Here is an 18125-nt window from a genome sequence, read left to right as displayed (position 1 = left end):
CTGGCACTAATTAAAAGAGCAGAAAGTAACAAATGTTGTCAAGGTTGTGCAGAGACTGGAACTCTTATACACTGTTGGTAGGAACATAAAATGGTACAACCACTTCGGAAAACAGTATGGCACTTCCTCAAAAAGCTAGAAATAGAAATATCATATGATCTACCAATTCCACTCCTAGGTACACACCCTGAAGAAATAAGAGCCATGACACAAATAGGTATATGCACACCCATGTTCATTGCAGCATTATTCACAATAGCAAAAAGGTAGAAACAATCTAAGTGCCCATCAACAGACGAATAGATTAAATTGTGGTACACATACACAATGGAATACTAGGCAACAATAAAGAGTAATGATGCATCTGGGAAACATCTCACGACATGGATAAATCTGGAGGACATTATGTTGAGTGAAATAAGTCAATCACAAAAGGACAAATATTGTATGAGATCACTATTATACAGTAACAACAAAAGGTTTACACACAGGAAAAAAATTTCTTTGATGGTAACCAGGGATGGGACAGGGAGGGAGAGAAAATTAGCAAATAGATAGTAGACATGTGTTAATACTGGTGAAGGGAATGGCAATACACAATATGGGAGAAGTCAGTACCAAAGCAAAAGTGGACACTAAGAGGAATGCAGGAATAAAGAACAATCATAATTACTACTAAAGCATAGATAATCCTGCAACAATAGCATTAACAAATAATAATATATGAATAGATATATAGATAGATATGCCAAGAGGTATGGGAGGGTGTAAGCGAGCACACCCACCACCAGATACAGATTTAGTGGCGGATAAATACATGACTGTAGGTGCTTCTCATATATTAATATAGACAATATAGCACACAAGTGGCATTGTCAGGAAACCTCTTAGATATAGCCAGATACCTCATAGGATGAAGTTCCTAGGCTCAAAGGAATAGGATCACAGACTTGGGGGACATCTACATCAATTGGCACAACTTAGTTCATAAAGACAGTGTTCTACATCCTACTTTGGTGGGTAGTGTCTGGGGTCTTAAAAACTTGCAAGTGGCCATCTAAGGTACAACTAATGGTCTCTTCCAGTCTGGAAAAAAAACAAAGACTCAAAAAAGCAATTAGTCCAAAGGACTGATAGACACATAAACCACTGCTTACATGACCCCGAGACCAGAAGAACTAGAAGGTGCCTGGCTACCACTACCAACTGCTCTGACTGATCACAACAGAGGGTCCCAGACAGAGAGGGAGAAAAATGTAAAACAAAAAATCAAATTCACAAAAAAGACCAGACTTACTGGTCTGACAGAGACTGGAGGAACCCTTGAGACTATGGCCCTAAGAGACCCTTCTGACCTGGAACTGAAGTTATTCCCGGAGACCAACTTGGCCAAACAACAGACAAACCTATGAAATAGACAAGGACACCCGAGAGGAACGTGCTTCTTAGAACAATCAATTGTACAAGATCAAGAGAGCAACATTTGCCCAAAAGCAAAGATGGGAAGACAGGGGGAAGAAAAAAAACCAAACCCGTTGCCGTCGAATCAATTCCGACTCACAGCGACCTTATAGGACAGAGTAGAACTTCCCCATAGGGTTTATAAGGAGCACCTGGTGGATTTGAACTGCTGACCTTTTGGTTAGCAGCTGTAGCTTTTAACCACTATGCCATCACAGCTTCCAAGAATACAGGAAGCAGTAGAAAATCAAGATGAAATGAAATGGGGAACCCAGGACAGAAATTTAGAGAGTGCTGTCACATTGTGGGGAATGAAGCCAAGGCCATGAAACACTCTATGTACAAACTATCGAATGAGAATCTAATTTGTTCTGTAAACTTTCACCTGAAGCACAATAAAAAAGAAATCAGTGTAATTCACATATTAAAAAACTATATGATCATCTCAAAAGATGCATAAAAAGTATTTGACAAAATTAAACATCCCTTCCTGATTAAAAACTAGAAGTAGAAAGGAACTTTCTCAACCTGATAAAGCACATCCATGAAAAATCTACAGCTAACATCATACTTAATGTGAAAGTCTGAATGCTTTCTCCTGAAGATCAAGAACAAGGCAAGGATGTCTGTTCTCACTACTTCTTTTGAAGGTTCTAGCTAGTCTGATAAAGCAAGAAAAAGAAATAAAAAAGCATCAAAATCAGGAAAGAAGAAATAAAACTGTCTTTATTCACAGATGACATGAACATCTATGTAGAAAATCTTACGAAAACTTCAAAAACAAACAAATGAATAGCTCCTAAGACAAATAAGTGAATTTAACAACGACAACAATGGATTGAATAGTGTTCCTTCAAAATCCATGTCTACCTGGAACCTCTAAATGTGACCTTATTTGGAAATAGAGTCTTTGCAGGTGTAATTAGTTAAGATGAGGTTATAGTGCGCTAAAAAAAAAACAAAAGCCAAACCCGTTGCTGTTGAGTCAATTCCGACTCATAGTGACCCTATAGGACAGAGTAGAACTGCCCAATAGGGTTTCCAAGGAATGCCTGGTGGATTTGAACTGCTGACCTTTTGGTTAGCAGCCATAGCATTTAACCACTACGCCACCAGGGTTTAGGTAGACCCTAAATCCAATGACTGATGTTCTTATAAGAAGAGAGGACACACAGAGACACAAACACACACAGGGAAGAGGGCCATGTGATGAAGAAGACAGAGATTGGGGTGATGCAACTACAAGCCAAGGAATGCCAAGGATTGCTGGGAGCCAACAGAAGCTAGGAGGATGCAAGGGAGAATTCTTCCCTACAGCCTTCAAAAGGAGCATGGCTGTGCTAACATCTTGAGTTTGGACTTCTGACTTCCAGAACAATAGTAGAATACATTTCTTTGGTTTTAAGCCACCCATGTTGTGGTACTTTGTTACAACAGCCCTAGGAAACTAATACCACAAGGTTGCAGGATAGAAGGTCAAAATACAAAAATCTGTTGTATTTCAATATGCTAGCAATGAAAAACCAGAAACTGAAATTAAAAAAAATTACAATAGCATCAAAAATATCAAATACTTAGGGTCAAATCTGACAAAAAATGCACAAATCCTGCGTACTGAAAACTACAAACCTTTGCTGAGATAAATTACAGAAGACTTAAATAACTGGAGAGATATATTGTGTTTATGGATGTTGTTGTTGTTGGTAGGTGCCGTCCAGTTGGCTCTGACTCGTAGTGACCCTATGTACAACAGAATGAAACACTGTCCTGCGCCATCCTTATAATCATTGCTATATTTAAGCTCCTTGTTGCAGTCACTGTGTCAACCCATCTCATTGAGAGTCTTCCTCTTTTTTTGCTGGCGCTCTACCAACATGATGTCCTTCCCTAGGGACTGATCCCTCCTGATAACATGTCCAAAATATGTGAGAAGTCTCACCATTCTTGCTTCTAAGGAACGTTCCGGCCATACTTCTTCCAAACAGATTTGTTTATTCTTTTGGCAGTCCACGGTATATTCAATATTCTTCACTAACACCATAATTCAAAGGTGTCAATTCTTCTTCAGTCATCTTATTCATTGTGAATGGGAAGACTCAATATTGTTAAGATGTCAATTCTGCCCAAATGCAATCCTAATTAAAATCTCAGAAGGCTGTTTTTTTTAAGAAATTAGCAAGCTGGTCTTAAAATTCCTGTAGAAATTCAAGGGACCTCAAATAGTCAAAACAACTTTGAAAAAACAGAACATAGTTGGATGACTTATACTATTTGCTTTCAAGACTTATGTAAATCTACAGTATTCAAGATAGTGTAGTATTGGTGTAAAGAAAGTCAAATAAATCAGTGGAACAGAATATAATTTCTAGAAGTAGACCTACAACTGCAAAGGCAATTCAGTACAGGAAGGACAGTCCTTTCAACAAGCACCAAAAAAAAAAAAAAAACCGCTCCAAACCCATTGCCCTCGAATTGATTCCAACTCACAGCAACCTGGTAGGACAGAGTAGAACTGCTCCACAGGGTTTCCAAGGACCTGCTGGTGGATTCTAGCTGCTGACCTTTTGGTTAGCAGCCATAGCTCTTAACTACTGCACCACCATGACTCCTTTCCACAAATAGTGCTGTAATAATTGGAGATACACACACACACAAATAGAACTTAATACATACTTTATGTGATACACAAAGCTTAAATCACATACCTAAATGTAAAAGCAAAATCTGTAAAAACTTCTAGAATAAAACATAGGAGAAAATCTTTGTGACCTTATGTTAGGTAAAGATTTTTTTTAAGATATGATACTAAAACCATGATTCATAAAAGAAAAAAAATTGATAAATTGGATTTAATCAAAATTAAAAACTTCTGCTCTATGAAAGACACTGCCAAGCAAATAAAAAGACAAGTCACAGACTGGTAGAAAATATTTGCTAATCACCTATCTGTTACAGGGCTAGTATTCAGAATATATAAAGAACAGTCAAAATGCAAAAATAAGAAAACAATCCAATTTTTTTATTGTGTTTTAAGTGAAAGTTTACAATTCATGTTAAGTTTCTCATACAAAAACTTATACACACATTGTTATGTGACCCTAGTTGCTCTCCCTACAATGTAACAGCACACTTCTCTCCACCCTGTGTTTCCCATGTCCATTCAACCAACTCCTGTCCCCCTCTGCCTCCTCATCTCGCCTCCTGACAGGAGCTGCCCACATAGTCTCATGTGTCTACTTGAGCTAAGAAGCACACTCCTCACCAGTATCACTTTATGTCTTATAGTCCAGTCTAATCTTTGTCTGAGGAGTTGGTTTCGAGAATGATTTTAGTTTTGGGCTAACAGAGAATCCAGTTACCACGACCTGTGGGGTCTCTCCAGTCTCAGTCAGACCATTAAGTCTGGTCTTTTTACTAGAATTTAAGGTCTGCATCCTACTTTTCTCCTGCTCCATGAGGAATTCTCTGTCGTGTTCCCTGTCAGGGAAGTCATTGGTGGTAACCGAGCACCATCTAGTTCTTCAGGTCTCAGGCTGATAGAGTCTCTGGTTTATGTTGCCCTTTCAGTTTCTTGGGCTCATATTTTCCTTGTGTCTTTGGTGTTCTTCATTCTCCTTTGCTCCAAGTGGGTTGATGCATCTTAGATGGCCACTTGCTTGCTTTTAAGACCCCAGACACTGCTCATCAAAGTGGGATGCAGAAGGTTTTCTTAATACACTTTGTTATGCCACTTGACCTAGACGTCCCTGAAACCATGGTCCCCAGACCCCTGCCCCTGCTACTTTGTCCCTTGGTGTGTTTGGTCGTATTCAAGAAACCTCTTAGCTTTTGGTTTAGTCCAGTTGTGCTGACTTCCCCTGTATTGTGTGTTGTCCTTCCCTTGACCTAAAATAATCCTTGTCTACTATCTAATGACTGAATCCCCTCTCCCTCCCTCTCCACCCTCGTAACCATCAAAGAATGTTTTCTTCTGTGTTTAAACCTTTTTTTGACAAACAACCCAGTTTTAAAAAGAGCAAAAGGTTTGAACAGACACTTCACCAAAGAAGATGTGATGGCAAATAAGCACATGAAAAAATGATCAATCTCATTAGTCAATACAGAAATGCAAACGAAAACCACGATGAAATACTACTACACACCAATTTGAATGGCTAAAATTAAAAAGACTGATCATACCAAGTTTTGGCAAGGATTTGGAGCAACTGGAACTCTTATAAACTGTACAGAGACTGCCAGTTGTTCCCCACCTTTTAGTATGAACCCATGTAGCCTCCTACCCCCAGGGTTTTAGCGGAGCTCATGGCCTCTCAGAACAAAGACTCTGTTTCCCAGTCTCCCTTGCAGCTAGATGTTGTCATGCAACCAAGTTCCAGTCAACGGGGTTTAATAGAAAGTAGTATTTTCAATTTCCAAGAAAGGAGGCATGCCATTCTTTTTCTCCTTCCTCCTTCCTGCAACCTGGAAGGAAAGTGGAACAGCCATTTGGACCATGATGAAGCTTTGAGAATGGAGGCCAGACACAATAAATCAACAAGGTAGAAGGGGCTTAGTTCCCTCCCTAGGTAGACCCGAGACACTGTAGCATCCCTGGACTGCCTACATCTGGATTTTAATCTGTGAAGGAAGGACACTTCTCCTTTAGGTTTACCATTACTTGCAGCTGCACCTAATAGTAACTAATACTATGAACGTAATGCAGATATGCCTAGAAGAATTAACACCAAAATGTTAACAAATGGTTATCTCTAGTAGTGAGATTTTTTTCTGGCGGGGCAGGGGGGAGGGAGTATTGTTTTCTTAATCTTTTCTCTGTTGTTTCTATAAACACATATTAAGTAAAAATTAATAAAGTTGTTTTCATTTCGAAAAACATGATCCTGGTTTTTACACAGGTACTTTTGTGTTCATGCCACACACACCCACCTCCTTGAGCAACCCTGAGCTGTAGTAGGGCTGAGAGCTGTTGGAACAGCTCAGATCCTAGATGGCTGTCCCTCCCCACGGAATGCTCCTCGGGCTGTCACATTGCAGTTCTGGGCACTCTGCACTTGCCCCTCATTAACTTCCACAGATCCTCTGACCACCCACCTGGGCCTGGTTCAGGTTGGGGACGGGACAAACTGTGTATGAAGGCATGAGCTACCTCTGTTCCCCCAGAGGTAGAATGGGGAGCAGCTGGGAGAGCCAGGGAGCATTTGGGTTCAAGATCCCGCAGAAAATGCCCTCAGAAGTAAACAAGAATGAATGGAGGATCGAGGCCTTGAATGACAGCCCAGACCCAGAAGATGAAAGGAGGGGGGATTACAGCTCAGGTTTTTAGGATCAGGGGTCAAAGGGTCCCAGGGAAACCTGGTACTTTGTCCTCAAGGTCCTCTTCTTGCTCCTCCCCCTTGGCTCGTTCCTAAATTGATTTTACACCTGGAAGTGTTTGCTGCTGAACTTTGATCAAGCAGCCTTCCTGATGATCCCTCTGGGCAAAGCTCTAATGGCAGGTGCCCCCAATTTCTTTCTTAGGGACCCTGACTCATTTGGTTCTAAGTTCCCCTGGGTTTAATATTGCCCCTCTCCTGAGCCAGGTATTTCCCCAGCACCAGGTTAGAGAGGCAATCTGTGTAGAGAGGACAGAGATGACCCTTTGCTTATAGTGACTGTAGAATATGGTTTCTGGAACAGTTCTGAATATAAATATTTTAACCATCTGTCCTCATATAGACAGGAGGCTTCTGATTTTAATGTCTACTTTATAGCTGTGGAAACTGAGGCTCAGGAAATTAAAAGATTTGCCTAAGGTCTGCTGCAGGAGGTTCCAATGCTGACGGAAAGGAGGCCTGCTCTGTGCATTCTCAAAACGTGCTAGAGGTTGCCAGGAGCAAAGAATTAAAGGGGTTTGGAATGTGAACTGGAAAAGGAGTAGGGTAGAGGTGGAAGAAGGCGTCCTGGTGGTGCAGTGGTTAAGCGCTCAGCTGGTAACCAAAAGGTTGAGAATTTGAACCCACCAGCAGCTCTTTGGGAGAAAGATGTGGCAGGCTTCTTCCGTAAAGATCACAGCCTTGGAAACCCTATGGGGCAGCTCTATTCTGTCCTGTAGGGTTGCTGTGAGTGAATGGACTCAATGGCACACTACAACAACAGAGGTGGAAGAGAGGGTGAGATCGGGTGTCTGGGAGATGGGGGCAGCATAGAGAAGGCAAAGTAGGCTGTCACCCAAGACCCTTACCCCCTTTCACCAGAAAATCTTGCCTCAGTAGATATAACTCCTCAGTAGTGCCTGTCACAAAGGGGCCTTCAACTGATGATGAATGAATGAACAAATTAATGAATACAAAGGGAGACAGACAGTTTATTGTATTGAAAAAAGGGAATACAAAATCAAGAAGCAAAACCTTCTAGAACCTTGGTGGCCCAAATCCCTCTGAGTACCCCCATATTCACCAAGACCGTTAGGCCTCTCAAATCTCTCCAAATCTGGACAGCTATGAGGTGTGAGGGCTCTGTGCCCAGTCCATGCGGATGGGGGCTCAAGAGTTACCCCCATCCTGAGTCTGTGCTCACAGATACACAGACCTCAATCCCTGGAATCCTTTGGTTGGGATCATGCATGCCAGGCCCCCTTGAAGCAGAGCCAGGTCTGGAAGTGCAGACAGAGAAGCCCCGGTCCCAGGCTTTGCAGGCAGAGAAGAACTTGGTGGTGTCATATGGACAGTGAGGTTGCCCTGACCTCTAGGTGTGGCAGGACCAAGATCGAGGTGTCACCAGTCCCCAGAAGGTTGTCTGTGCCAGAGGGGTGAAAGTTGTGAATGAGGTCCCTCCCGATGCCCTCCTATACATCCAAGATATGGGAGCCCATCACCCCCAATCTAGGCCCTGGTGCCTGACCATGGTTATTGAGTTGGGGAGCAGTAGGGTGCTGATGTTGGGAAGGGGAGTATAGCCTCTTGGGTGGAAAGCTGCAGGGGCCTGGCATCATCGTGGTCTCTCACCTGGGGCAGGGGGCAGTGCCGCCTGGCGTACCACTCCTGGCAGTAAAGGCTGACCTGGATGCCCTGGCCCAGAAAAAGCAGGGTCCACATTAGTACATTCCACGCTGGGGCCGTGTGCTGGTCATGCATGGTGAAGTTCAGCAGCCCTGCCGCAAGGGAACAGGTGGTCACCTCAGCTTCCAGAAACTGTGCTTATCTCCCTGGCTTCCCTCCCATCCCAGAGCACCAGGAAGAGATAGAGCAGGAAGGCCCTGTAGGGGAAGGTCTTGAACTCAGCTCTGTAACCCCTTGGAGTCTCAAGTGATTCGTGTAAAATCAGGATTCTTCAGTTTACACCTCTATATCTCATACTGTACCTCCAGATTTTCTCCCCTTTGTCTCCCTATATGAGTGTTCCACATAGAGGATATAGCTACATACTCCACTCCAAACAGAAAACCTTCTCCCACGTCCCCCAGGATGCCCCTTGCTGCCTCTCAATGCTGCCCCCCACCTCATTCCCAAGTCCTTCCATGCTCCAGCTCTCATACTCAGCAGCCTCCCCTCCTGTCCTGGGTATGTGGCCTTCCCTATCAGTCTGGAATCTCTAGAAACAGGGCTCAGGCCTCCTCCTCCAGATGGCTCTCTCGTTAGTGCCACTCAGAGGCCAAGCTCACCTCCAAAGACAAGGAAGAGCATCAGCATGACAGGGTAGAAGAATCCGAGGACGAAGCAGAAGATATACTCATGAACTACTGCAGAGACCAGGAACACGCTGAACATGGCTGCCCCTCGTGCCTGGCCACCAAAGAGCTGGCAGGGGTGAGAGAAGGGGGAAGTGAGTCTTCTTGACACCCCTCTTCAAAGAGCCCCTTCCTTAAGGAAGCCAGGAAGCAATGTGCGCAATGGAAAGAATATGGGATCTGGAATGAGAAGGGCTGGAGTTAGTCTTATTTAAGAGCATTTTATCAACCCTTTGGGCCTTATTTGCAATTTTCAAATGGGGATTATTATAATATACTTACTTCTCAGGGTTACTGTGCAGATTAATGTATGTGAAAACCCTTGGTTACTGAAAATTACTATATGCATGTTCCCTAGAAGATTAAGGAGGGGAGAAATGCCCTGAGGAAGGAATAGAATTAAGGACAAGGAAGGAAAAAAGATAATAAGGACTTTCTGTCTATTGGGTTGGGTAGAACAGGGGCAGGTGGAGGTCAATGGGGCCTTTCGTCTGGAAAAGGTAGGAGGTGCAGACGGGTGGAAGGGTGTCCCTGAGAGGCTCCATTAACTGGGAGCTGAGGCGGTGTGTGGAGCTCGTACCCACAGCCCGTCCTGATATACGTAGCTGTACAACCAGTCGTGGACCACCACGTTCCAAGTGCGGTAGTAGTTGGAGAAGGACGTCGAGTTCCACCAGTCCTGGGGAAGGAGTGGGGCGGGGTGGGGGTGGGAGATGGGCATCGAGGCGTGTTTCTTCCCAGGCATACCTTCTTGCCCTTGCTCCCTCTGCCTGCACCCTGTCATAGTGTTCTCCAAGAAGGGCCCACTCTGGGCAGAACAGAGAGCAGGCACCCTCCCAGCTCCCTCCTCAGGATCTGGGGTCCCTGCACTCCCTCCTAGTCCACCTCTCAGGAGAAGACGACTCCTAGTACCATTCACACAAAAGCAGTTGACTCTGGCTGGCCAAGAGATGTGAGGTAGTATTACCACACCCAGACAAGCGCATTTCTCATTGTGGGAAATTGACTGACAACTGAAGTGACACACAACATAGCCGCCATCCTCCCCAAATCCCTGCCCAGGCCTCCCTGCCTCCAGCTCCCATCTGGCCCAGGCCTAGGCCCAGGCCCTACCCGGTAGAACATCCTATCTCCAAATCGCAGCATCTCCGCGAAGGCGTTGAGCCAGCTGTGGAGGAAGGCGAAGAAGATGAGCAGCAGCATGAGGATGCCTGGCAGGTGGGGCAAGGGGCTTCAGGTCAGATTGGCTCACTGGGCTGCCCAAGCAGTTCTGGTCTGGGCTCTGAGGAGCCCCCACCCAGCAACCAGAGCCCAATTTCATATCAACCACTAACTCATGCATTCATTAATTCTTCCACTTGCTTGTTAACATTTATTTGGCAGATACTGCAGTTACACAGATGAATCTCAAAGCTCCTGGACATTGGGAGGTCAGGCAGTGGTGGTGGGGAGGGAGAGAAAAATGCCCAATCACACAACAAGCTCAAATGTAATAGAGCTAAACATGGTAGCCGCTGATGCATTTAGGATTGCAGAACAAGGAATGGGTCATGATGGTTGAGGACTAAAGCAAGGCTTCCTAGAGGAGGGGGCATCTCGGCCATGAGCCTCCAGGAGGGAACTAGATTCCATGGCTGGAAAATAGGGAAAGGGAATTCCAAGCTGAGGGACCAGTATGGGCAAATGCCTGGAGACAAGGAAGCGCATGTCTTTCTGAGAACGGGTAAGCTTATGGTGAGATGAGTATACTAGGCTGAGAAGATAGGCTGGGCTTGCATGAAAGGAACTTTGAGTGCCAGACCAAGGATTCAAATCTTATCTGTATGTGCCAGCAATGGAGAGTCACTGGGGTTTTTGAAGCAGATAAAAAAAAAAAAAAAAAAAGATAAGGAATGATTAATTAGGAGTTGGAAAATTCACCCAGGCAGTGGGGTCAAGAAAGATGGGAGAGGAAAGATGGCGATGACAAGGAGACAGGTGAGGGGGCTGATGTGGAAAGAGGGAGGAGGTGGTAATCTGAACTGAGACCATGGCAGGCAATGAGGGTTGATAGCTGAGGGAGATGGTGTTGAAACTGACCGAAGGGGAAGAGTGAGAGGAGTGAGAAGTTCCTTGATGAGCCTTCTCCAGTCCTGTCTTTAGTGGGCTTACCTGGCAATGTGGCATGCAGGACAGAGAGCACCAGGGCACGGGTGCTGAAGGGCTCCTGGCTCATGTTGGCAAACACAGGAACACAGAGACGGCAAAGGATAAAGCAGGCGTAGAGTATGCAGCCCAGGGCCTGGAGAGGGAGTGGAGGAACACACAACTTTGTGAGGGGGCACAGGCAGCTAACCCTCACCCTATAATTAGGCCTATGGCCCAGCATCTGCCTCCTTTTCCCTTAGCACTACCCTCCCTCCCGCTTCCCAGGTCTTCCCACCTCACTCCCACAAATGCCCCCTCAGCCACCATGAGTCACAAGGTGGTCCACTCTTCTACCCCATCTTCTGACCTGGGCAAAGTTCTTGGCCACATAATTCCACCTGACGTGGGGTGTCCTGCAGCAGAAATGGGGATAATATGTTTCTCATCCTTTTATCTTGTCCGCTACTCAGGCCTGGACGTGGGTTCTGGGGTCATCTCTCAGCAGCTCCCTCAACTGCTTGGGCCTGGGAGGATTACCTGGGAAGGTGGGGGTCTAGGACACTTTAGACCTTCCATAACAGAGATAACAAATGGATCTGTACCTTGGGTGTCAGCTAGAGTGACAAACCATCCAGCTTGCTCTGGAATGAGGAGCTTCCAGGGACGTGGGATATTCAGTGCTATAACTGGGACAGTCTTGGGTAAACCAGACAGTTGGTCACCCCAGTGTCACCATGGGCTGAGCAAGGAGGAAGGGTAGTCTACTTGCCACTTATTTCCCATCCTTAATATGAGATGTTTTGTGAGATAGTGCCTGGAGGAGACTAAAGACCTCAGGAAGGGGGGCAGAGAAAGAAAAGGAAAAGGTCCCTGATGGGCCTGGGCATTTGGGGAAGGGGTGGAGGGTCTTACCTGGGGTAAGCCTCCCTGTAGATGAGTGTGGGGCAGAAGAGGAAGTAGAGATAGCTGGAGAAACTGGGAGCTCGGATCACCTCTCCTGGAGAGGGAGAGTGAGAGGGGTGGGTCAGTGAAGGGGGTAGGGAGAGAGGGTAAGAGGGCTGTTGGGGAAGGGCAGTGGGACTGGTGAATGGAGAGCAGGTTAGGACAGAGGTGTAGAGGGAGATGGGTGAAGGGCTGGATATAGGGTCTGGGTGTGGGGTGAGGGAAGTAAAACTGGGCAGGAGCTGAATCTGCTCTTTAACACCCCCTCTTTTGCCTCCATTCCAGGGGCCCCATGTTCTGGTGCAGGGCCTGCTGTGGCTAGGGTTTCATTTGGCCCCCACAAATTCCACCATGCATTCTCCTTCGCCTTCTATCTTGACCCCCTAATAGAAGGTTCTCATGCCCTGAGTCTTTCCAGGCAAGGGTAATAGGGGAAGCACTAGAATCCTGGGCAACATTCACAGGGTGGGCCCTGAGAATGTCTAATGACTGAGGCCTACAGAGCCCAGATGGAGGCCAGAACTGCGCCCAATGGGCAAGACAAGCTTAGGAATGCAGAGCTTTTATGAGGATTCTGAAACCACTGGCTTTATTCAACCAGCCAAGAGGACTGAGGACACAGAGGGGCCAGATGAAGGCCTCACCTCCTCTGGCATGAAGGGTTCCAGGCACAGCCTCTCTCAGGAAGGAGTAGCTTTTCATCAGGAACCGGACCTGATATGGAGTGGAAGGGAGGCCAAGTTGCTGTGTAACTTTGAGCAAATCACTTAATCTCCCTGTGCTCTCGTTTCAGGAGAGAGGCAGGCAAATTTTAAGATCTGTATGCCCAGAGCTCATGATTTATATTTTTGTCGGATCGCCTTACAGCCCAACATAGGCCGCTGCTGGAATGAGCCGACTGTAAAGACAGTCGGAAGTACACACCACCCAGTTCGCTCGCATTTCCTTGCAGCGGGCTGGCAGGTTCCTTCAAGTCCCTCGCAACGGGCTCCGCCCCTAGTAACTAGCTCCGCCTCTGTCAAGACTGCATCAAGTGCCCTCCTTCAAATGGACTCCGCCCCCTCTTTGGGGCACACCCCCTGTAGAAATGACCCGTCCCATTCGTCTTCTCTCACCCCTCACCTGTTCAAAGACTAGAATACTGCGCGAGGCAGGTGGGAGCTCATGCTCCACGGCCACGTGCAGGGGAAGCACTCCGAGGAGCGCGATGTGGGCAGCCAGCAGCACGCAGCCCAGGCCCGCCCCCAGGGTCCAGTCGCCTCCATCTCGGGGCCTCGCCCATAGCTGCAGGGCCTGGTAGGGCACCAGTAGGGTGGACAGGAACATGGGTACCCACGTCACCAGCGCCAAGGGCAGCTGTCCGAAGGTGAAGATGAGTAGGTCAAACTCCAGCAGCAGCCTTGGAGTGGGAGAAGGTGAGACAAAGCAGACAAAAGTGTAGTCCGTCCTTGTCGCAAGCGCTTTAGTCAGAGCCCTTCAACGATAAACTGAGGTATCTTGAGGAGGCTGTGAGCTCCTCATCCCTGAAGGTGTTGAAGAATGGCTTCTCTGTTACCCAGAACCTCTGACGTGGCCCCAGGAGATTTAGTCACAGAAGGGGGTTTGATTCTTTAGAGTCCTTTGTGAATTTTGTGATGTTGCAGAAGGGTTCGGTACTCTGTATAGCACGGGTGTTAGGATATGAGTTATTTAGCTTTTAATTTTGATTTTGTTACCTTTGTGCCTTTGGAGTATCTGTAGTTGTAGACTATAGCTAATGGAGTTCATTCAGGTTGTCCAGTTTTTTGTTTGCTTAGGTTAAGAGTATATGGTGTGTAATGGTGCAAAACTGGAAACAGGTGAACAAAGGGGGCAGTGATGGATGGTTCAGTGGTAGGATTCTCAGCTTCCATGTGGGAGACCTAGACTCATTCCCGGCCAATGTACCTCATGCACAGACACCACTCATCCATCAGTGGAAGTCTGTGTATTGCTATGATGCTGCACAGGCTTCAGAGGGGCTTCCAGATTAAAACAAACTGGGTAGAAAGACCTGACTATCTGCTTCTGAAAATCAGCCGATGGATAAAACTGTCCGATGCACAACCGTCAGGGTTGCCATGAGTCAGGGCTAACTCCGTGGCAGTTAACAACAAAGAACAGATATACAAAATCCTGTGCCTCCATACTCTGCAGGCATTAAAAATAATGGAAGTAGAGTTCTGTGTGTTGACATGGGAAGATGTCCAAGATATTTCGTTAGGGGGTAAAAACAAATTGCAAAACAAGAGGTACACTATCTTATTTTTGTAAAAACCTCACAAAATACATATCTTTGGTTCTTATGTACACATGAATGTGAATGCATGGAAAATGGTCTGGACGGAAACTCTCAAAACTGCTTAAAATACATACCTCTGGGGAGCAGTCTGGGCTTGAGGAGGGTGAACAATAAGGACTGCCGCTTTATGTGTACTTGGACTTTTTGCTATGAGATTTTTTCCTTGTAGTACTCATATAATTGGGGCCCTGGTGGTGTAGTGGTTAAGAGCTTTGGCTGTTAACCAAAAGGTCGGGAGTTCGAATCCACCAGACGCCCCTTGGAAACCCTGTGGGGCAGTTCTACTGTGCCCTGTAGGGCTGCTATGAGTTGGAATCCACTCCATGGCAATGTGTTTTTCAGGTTTATAAGGAGCCCTGGTGGCGAAACGGTTAAAGTACTTGGCTGCTAACCGAAAGGTCCGTGGTTCGAACCCACCAGCTGCTTTGCAGGTAATCTGCTCCTGTAAAGTTTTCATCTTAGGAAATCCTACGGAGCATGTGGGAGACACGCAAATATAGCCCCCAGGGGTATACAGCCTATGAACTGCTCTCATATCGTGAATAGGCCCTCTGAGGCTCATCCCTTGAGTAGGGGCTGCTTCATGGGGGAACCTACCCACCAAGGCACTTGTCTGCATGTCTGTCTTCCCCACAAGACTGGGAATGCCTCATAGACGGGGGTGGTGTCAGCCTGGCTCATCTTTCTGGCCCCTCGGACTGGCATTTAGTAGGTGCTCAATGGAGATTACTTGGATTAATAGAATTGATTTGTGTAAGCAGTGGTGATTGGGGCATAGCTCTGAGACACACACGCTGTGTACATATCTGCCTCAGGGCAAGGTCCCTATTGAGAAGAATTTGAGAGGGGCAGGGTATCCTCAGAATGGCTGACCTTGGGAGGAGAGACCAAGGGCCATTCAAGGTATAAAGGGAAGGACCTCAAGGTGGGTTTTAGGTGGGAATGTTATTAGAAAGTTGAGTGATACTGACATGTGTCCAATAATCAAAGGGAGACCTGTGCCCTCATGGACCAGTGGCAGGTAGAGCACTGGTGACCCACAGGGTCTGATCTGTGTGCTTCTTCCGGGCGCTAGTGGAGCCTACCTGCCCTCATCAATGAAGTCGATGGCCAGGGTGCTGATGATGAAGACACACAGGCCGGCGATGAACATGTGGTAGATGGTGCGGAAATGCTGCACCTCCATCAGCTCACTGGAGGGACAGGGGCCCAAATATCAGTGTGGGCAGGGTCCTCAAGGTTGTCTGGACTAGTTTAGGTACTGTACACATGAGGGCATGGGGCCTAGTAATTAGGAACTTCCAGCCAAGGGCTAGGATGTGGCTGGGGCTTCTGTCCAAAGTTCTTCCTAGCCCAGACACTTCTCTTCCTGGTGGCGTTTCTTCCATAGCCACACCCAGGGCAGACGGGGAAACTGAACCTTAGAGACCTCCAAGTCCTCTCCCAAACCACCTAGCACCTGGGGATGAGAAATGAGGTATTCTGGACCCCAGCTGAAGCCCTTCCTTTTCTTCTCATCCCCTGTCCTCACCCCTAACTTACTCAAGCAGGGACTTGCGGATGATGAAAACTTTCCGTTTCCCAAGGGTTGACTCCCGGGTCCTGAATTGAGATGGTTGTTCTGGGTCAAGACCCAAAGGACGAAGGCAGTGGGCAGAGGGCAGGGTCATGGGGAAGGTCAATACTTGGAAGTCAAAGGTAGTAATAGAGGAAAGTCAGGGCCAAGGCCAGAGGGCAAGACCAGGAAGAAGGTCAGGGCCAGGGCAGAGCAAGTGACCACTGACAGAAAAAGGCTCAGAAGGTAGAAGTCAGGATCAGGAGGATGGGGCCGTAAGGGGGGAATAGGGAAGATCAAAGTCAGGGTCACTGCCAAGGCTGACAAAGGGCTCATAAGATGGTCTTTATGGCTGGTGATCCTTACGGTGGAGGGGCCTCTCCAGCCATTCCCCAACTCCCATATTCCTCAGACCCTTACTTGCTCAAGGAGTCTGGGGGAGTAGTGGGCAGGGGTCCGCCTTGTGGCAGATAGGATTGTACGGCCTCCCACACAGCACGATCCAGCAGCTCCATCAGCTGTCCCTGAGCTTGCTGCAGCAACTGAGTCTTCATAGCCTATGGGACAAGGCCAGGGAAGGGCCCACCACCTCTCGTTCAGTCAGCCATCCTCTGGATCCCCAAACATTTACTGAGCTTGGCTAAGGACAGTGCTAAGTGCTAGGATTTGAAGTTCCTGCTGGAGGTTTCCCAGAAATTTCTCTACTTCTAGCCCCCAGGGCCGCAGTGAGGACCCAGGAATGACATGGGAGCAATGCTTCCATTCCCTGGGCCTGCAACCCAACCACCTTCGCATCTCTGAGCCCTTATTCTCCTAGTATTGACCCACAGCCTTCTCTCTCCTGACCTCTGATCCCACTTACAGGAAGATTCTCTCTTCACTGGCTGACTTTTGGTCCCAGCCTTAAGACCTGGGTTTCAAACCCCTCCATCTTAACCTTTAACTCTAGTATGATCTTTGAACTCAAGAACAAATTTCCTTTATCCCCAAACTGGTCCTCACCCCTGCCTCCCGCCCCTCCAGGACCTGTCCATCTTGACCTCTGACGTGTGACGCCTCTCACCTCCATATGCCGAGTCCATTGTACCAAATCTGGGGCTCTATGCGTCTCAGTGCTTCCTAGGAGGAGGGTCAAAGTGCACACTCAAGGGAGAAAAGTTAGGGTTTGGGGGTGTCCTGCAGACCCAGAGGCATCTTCTGTCCAGGAAATGCAATCTGTTTGCTCAGCAGCCCCCAGACCCAACCAGTTGATATCTAGTATCATGGGTGGGGCAATCAGAAGGGGAAGTCCTTTTTGCAGGGGTTGAGGGGACCATTACTGAAAATAGGGCATCTAGGGAACAGGAAGCTGTTCCATGTACCCTCTGGGGTTAAAGGGTCAGAAAGATAAGGCAAGGCTACAGCTCTGAATATCCCTTGCTGCCTCCCTCTCCCTACTGGGCGATTTGGGGCAGAGGCCAGGGTCTGCCTTCCCAGGACTCCCAGGACAGCAGGAAAGATTGAAGTTAGGCAGTGGGAGCCTCCTCTCAACCATGCATCCTCACCTCCAGGCCAACCTGAGCTTTCTATACCCCCAGAGGGTGGCTCACCTTCTCCAGAGGGTGGCTCACCTTCTCCAGAAGGTTGGTGCTCCTGCTGTTCTCCCAGCCCTTCTCTCCTCCGCAGATGAGCCCAACTTGGCTCCATGTGAGTCTTGAGTGGGCAGCAGGCGGCTGTTGCCCCTGTTCCCTCCTTCTCTTCACTGCCTGCTGAGTACCTGCCCCACTCGACTCAGCTGACAGCTCCAAAGACTAAAGTCCTTTTAGGAGGAGGGGGCCTCCAGAAACACAACAGGTTATCTGATCTGGAGGGCAGCACTCAGCTACAGGCCCTGTCTGATGGCTGTCACAAGGACCGATGCATCCCCCTGACACGGCACCACCTCCCAGAGGCCCAGCTCCAAGTGAGCTCTCCCTCCCACAGGAATGGTGGCTGTGCACATCTGGGGACTTTGCCTCTCTGAGGCTTATCACACA

The 18125-nt window shown here is 47.4% G+C and overlaps 1 protein-coding gene across 1 annotated transcript; it reads right to left on the bottom strand.

Annotated features, from left to right (window-relative positions):
- Positions 1-8184: 8184 nt before the first annotated feature.
- SOAT2 (sterol O-acyltransferase 2) lies at positions 8185-17796 on the bottom strand. Its single transcript, XM_049881560.1, has 15 exons — positions 17721-17796; positions 17174-17229; positions 16531-16667; positions 16098-16157; positions 15641-15748; positions 13358-13634; positions 12880-12949; positions 12206-12290; positions 11661-11706; positions 11318-11447; positions 10280-10377; positions 9747-9845; positions 9101-9236; positions 8445-8590; positions 8185-8235 (listed from the first exon to the last, which is right to left on the bottom strand). Exons 1-15 carry the CDS (start codon positions 17794-17796, stop codon positions 8185-8187), a joined length of 1575 nt encoding a protein of 524 aa, XP_049737517.1.
- Positions 17797-18125: the final 329 nt, after the last annotated feature.

The sequence above is a fragment of the Elephas maximus genome, chromosome 4 (assembly GCF_024166365.1).
Source record: "Elephas maximus indicus isolate mEleMax1 chromosome 4, mEleMax1 primary haplotype, whole genome shotgun sequence".
In the NCBI taxonomy this organism is placed as follows: Eukaryota; Metazoa; Chordata; class Mammalia; order Proboscidea; family Elephantidae; genus Elephas; species Elephas maximus.
The sequence above is the reverse complement of the archived record's forward strand: the minus strand, read 5'-3'. Positions and strand labels throughout refer to the sequence as shown.

Coding starts and splice junctions, on each gene's coding strand:
- SOAT2 (XM_049881560.1), bottom strand. CDS start 17,796: ATGGAGCCAAGTTGGGCTCATCTGCGGAGGAGAGAAGGGCTGGGAGAA. Junction 15,749..16,097: donor ATCCGCAAGTCCCTGCTTGA/GTAAGTTAGGGG, acceptor CTGTCCCTCCAG/TGAGCTGATGGAGGTGCAGC. Junction 13,635..15,640: donor GACTTCATTGATGAGGGCAG/GTAGGCTCCACT, acceptor TCCCACTCCAAG/GCTGCTGCTGGAGTTTGACC.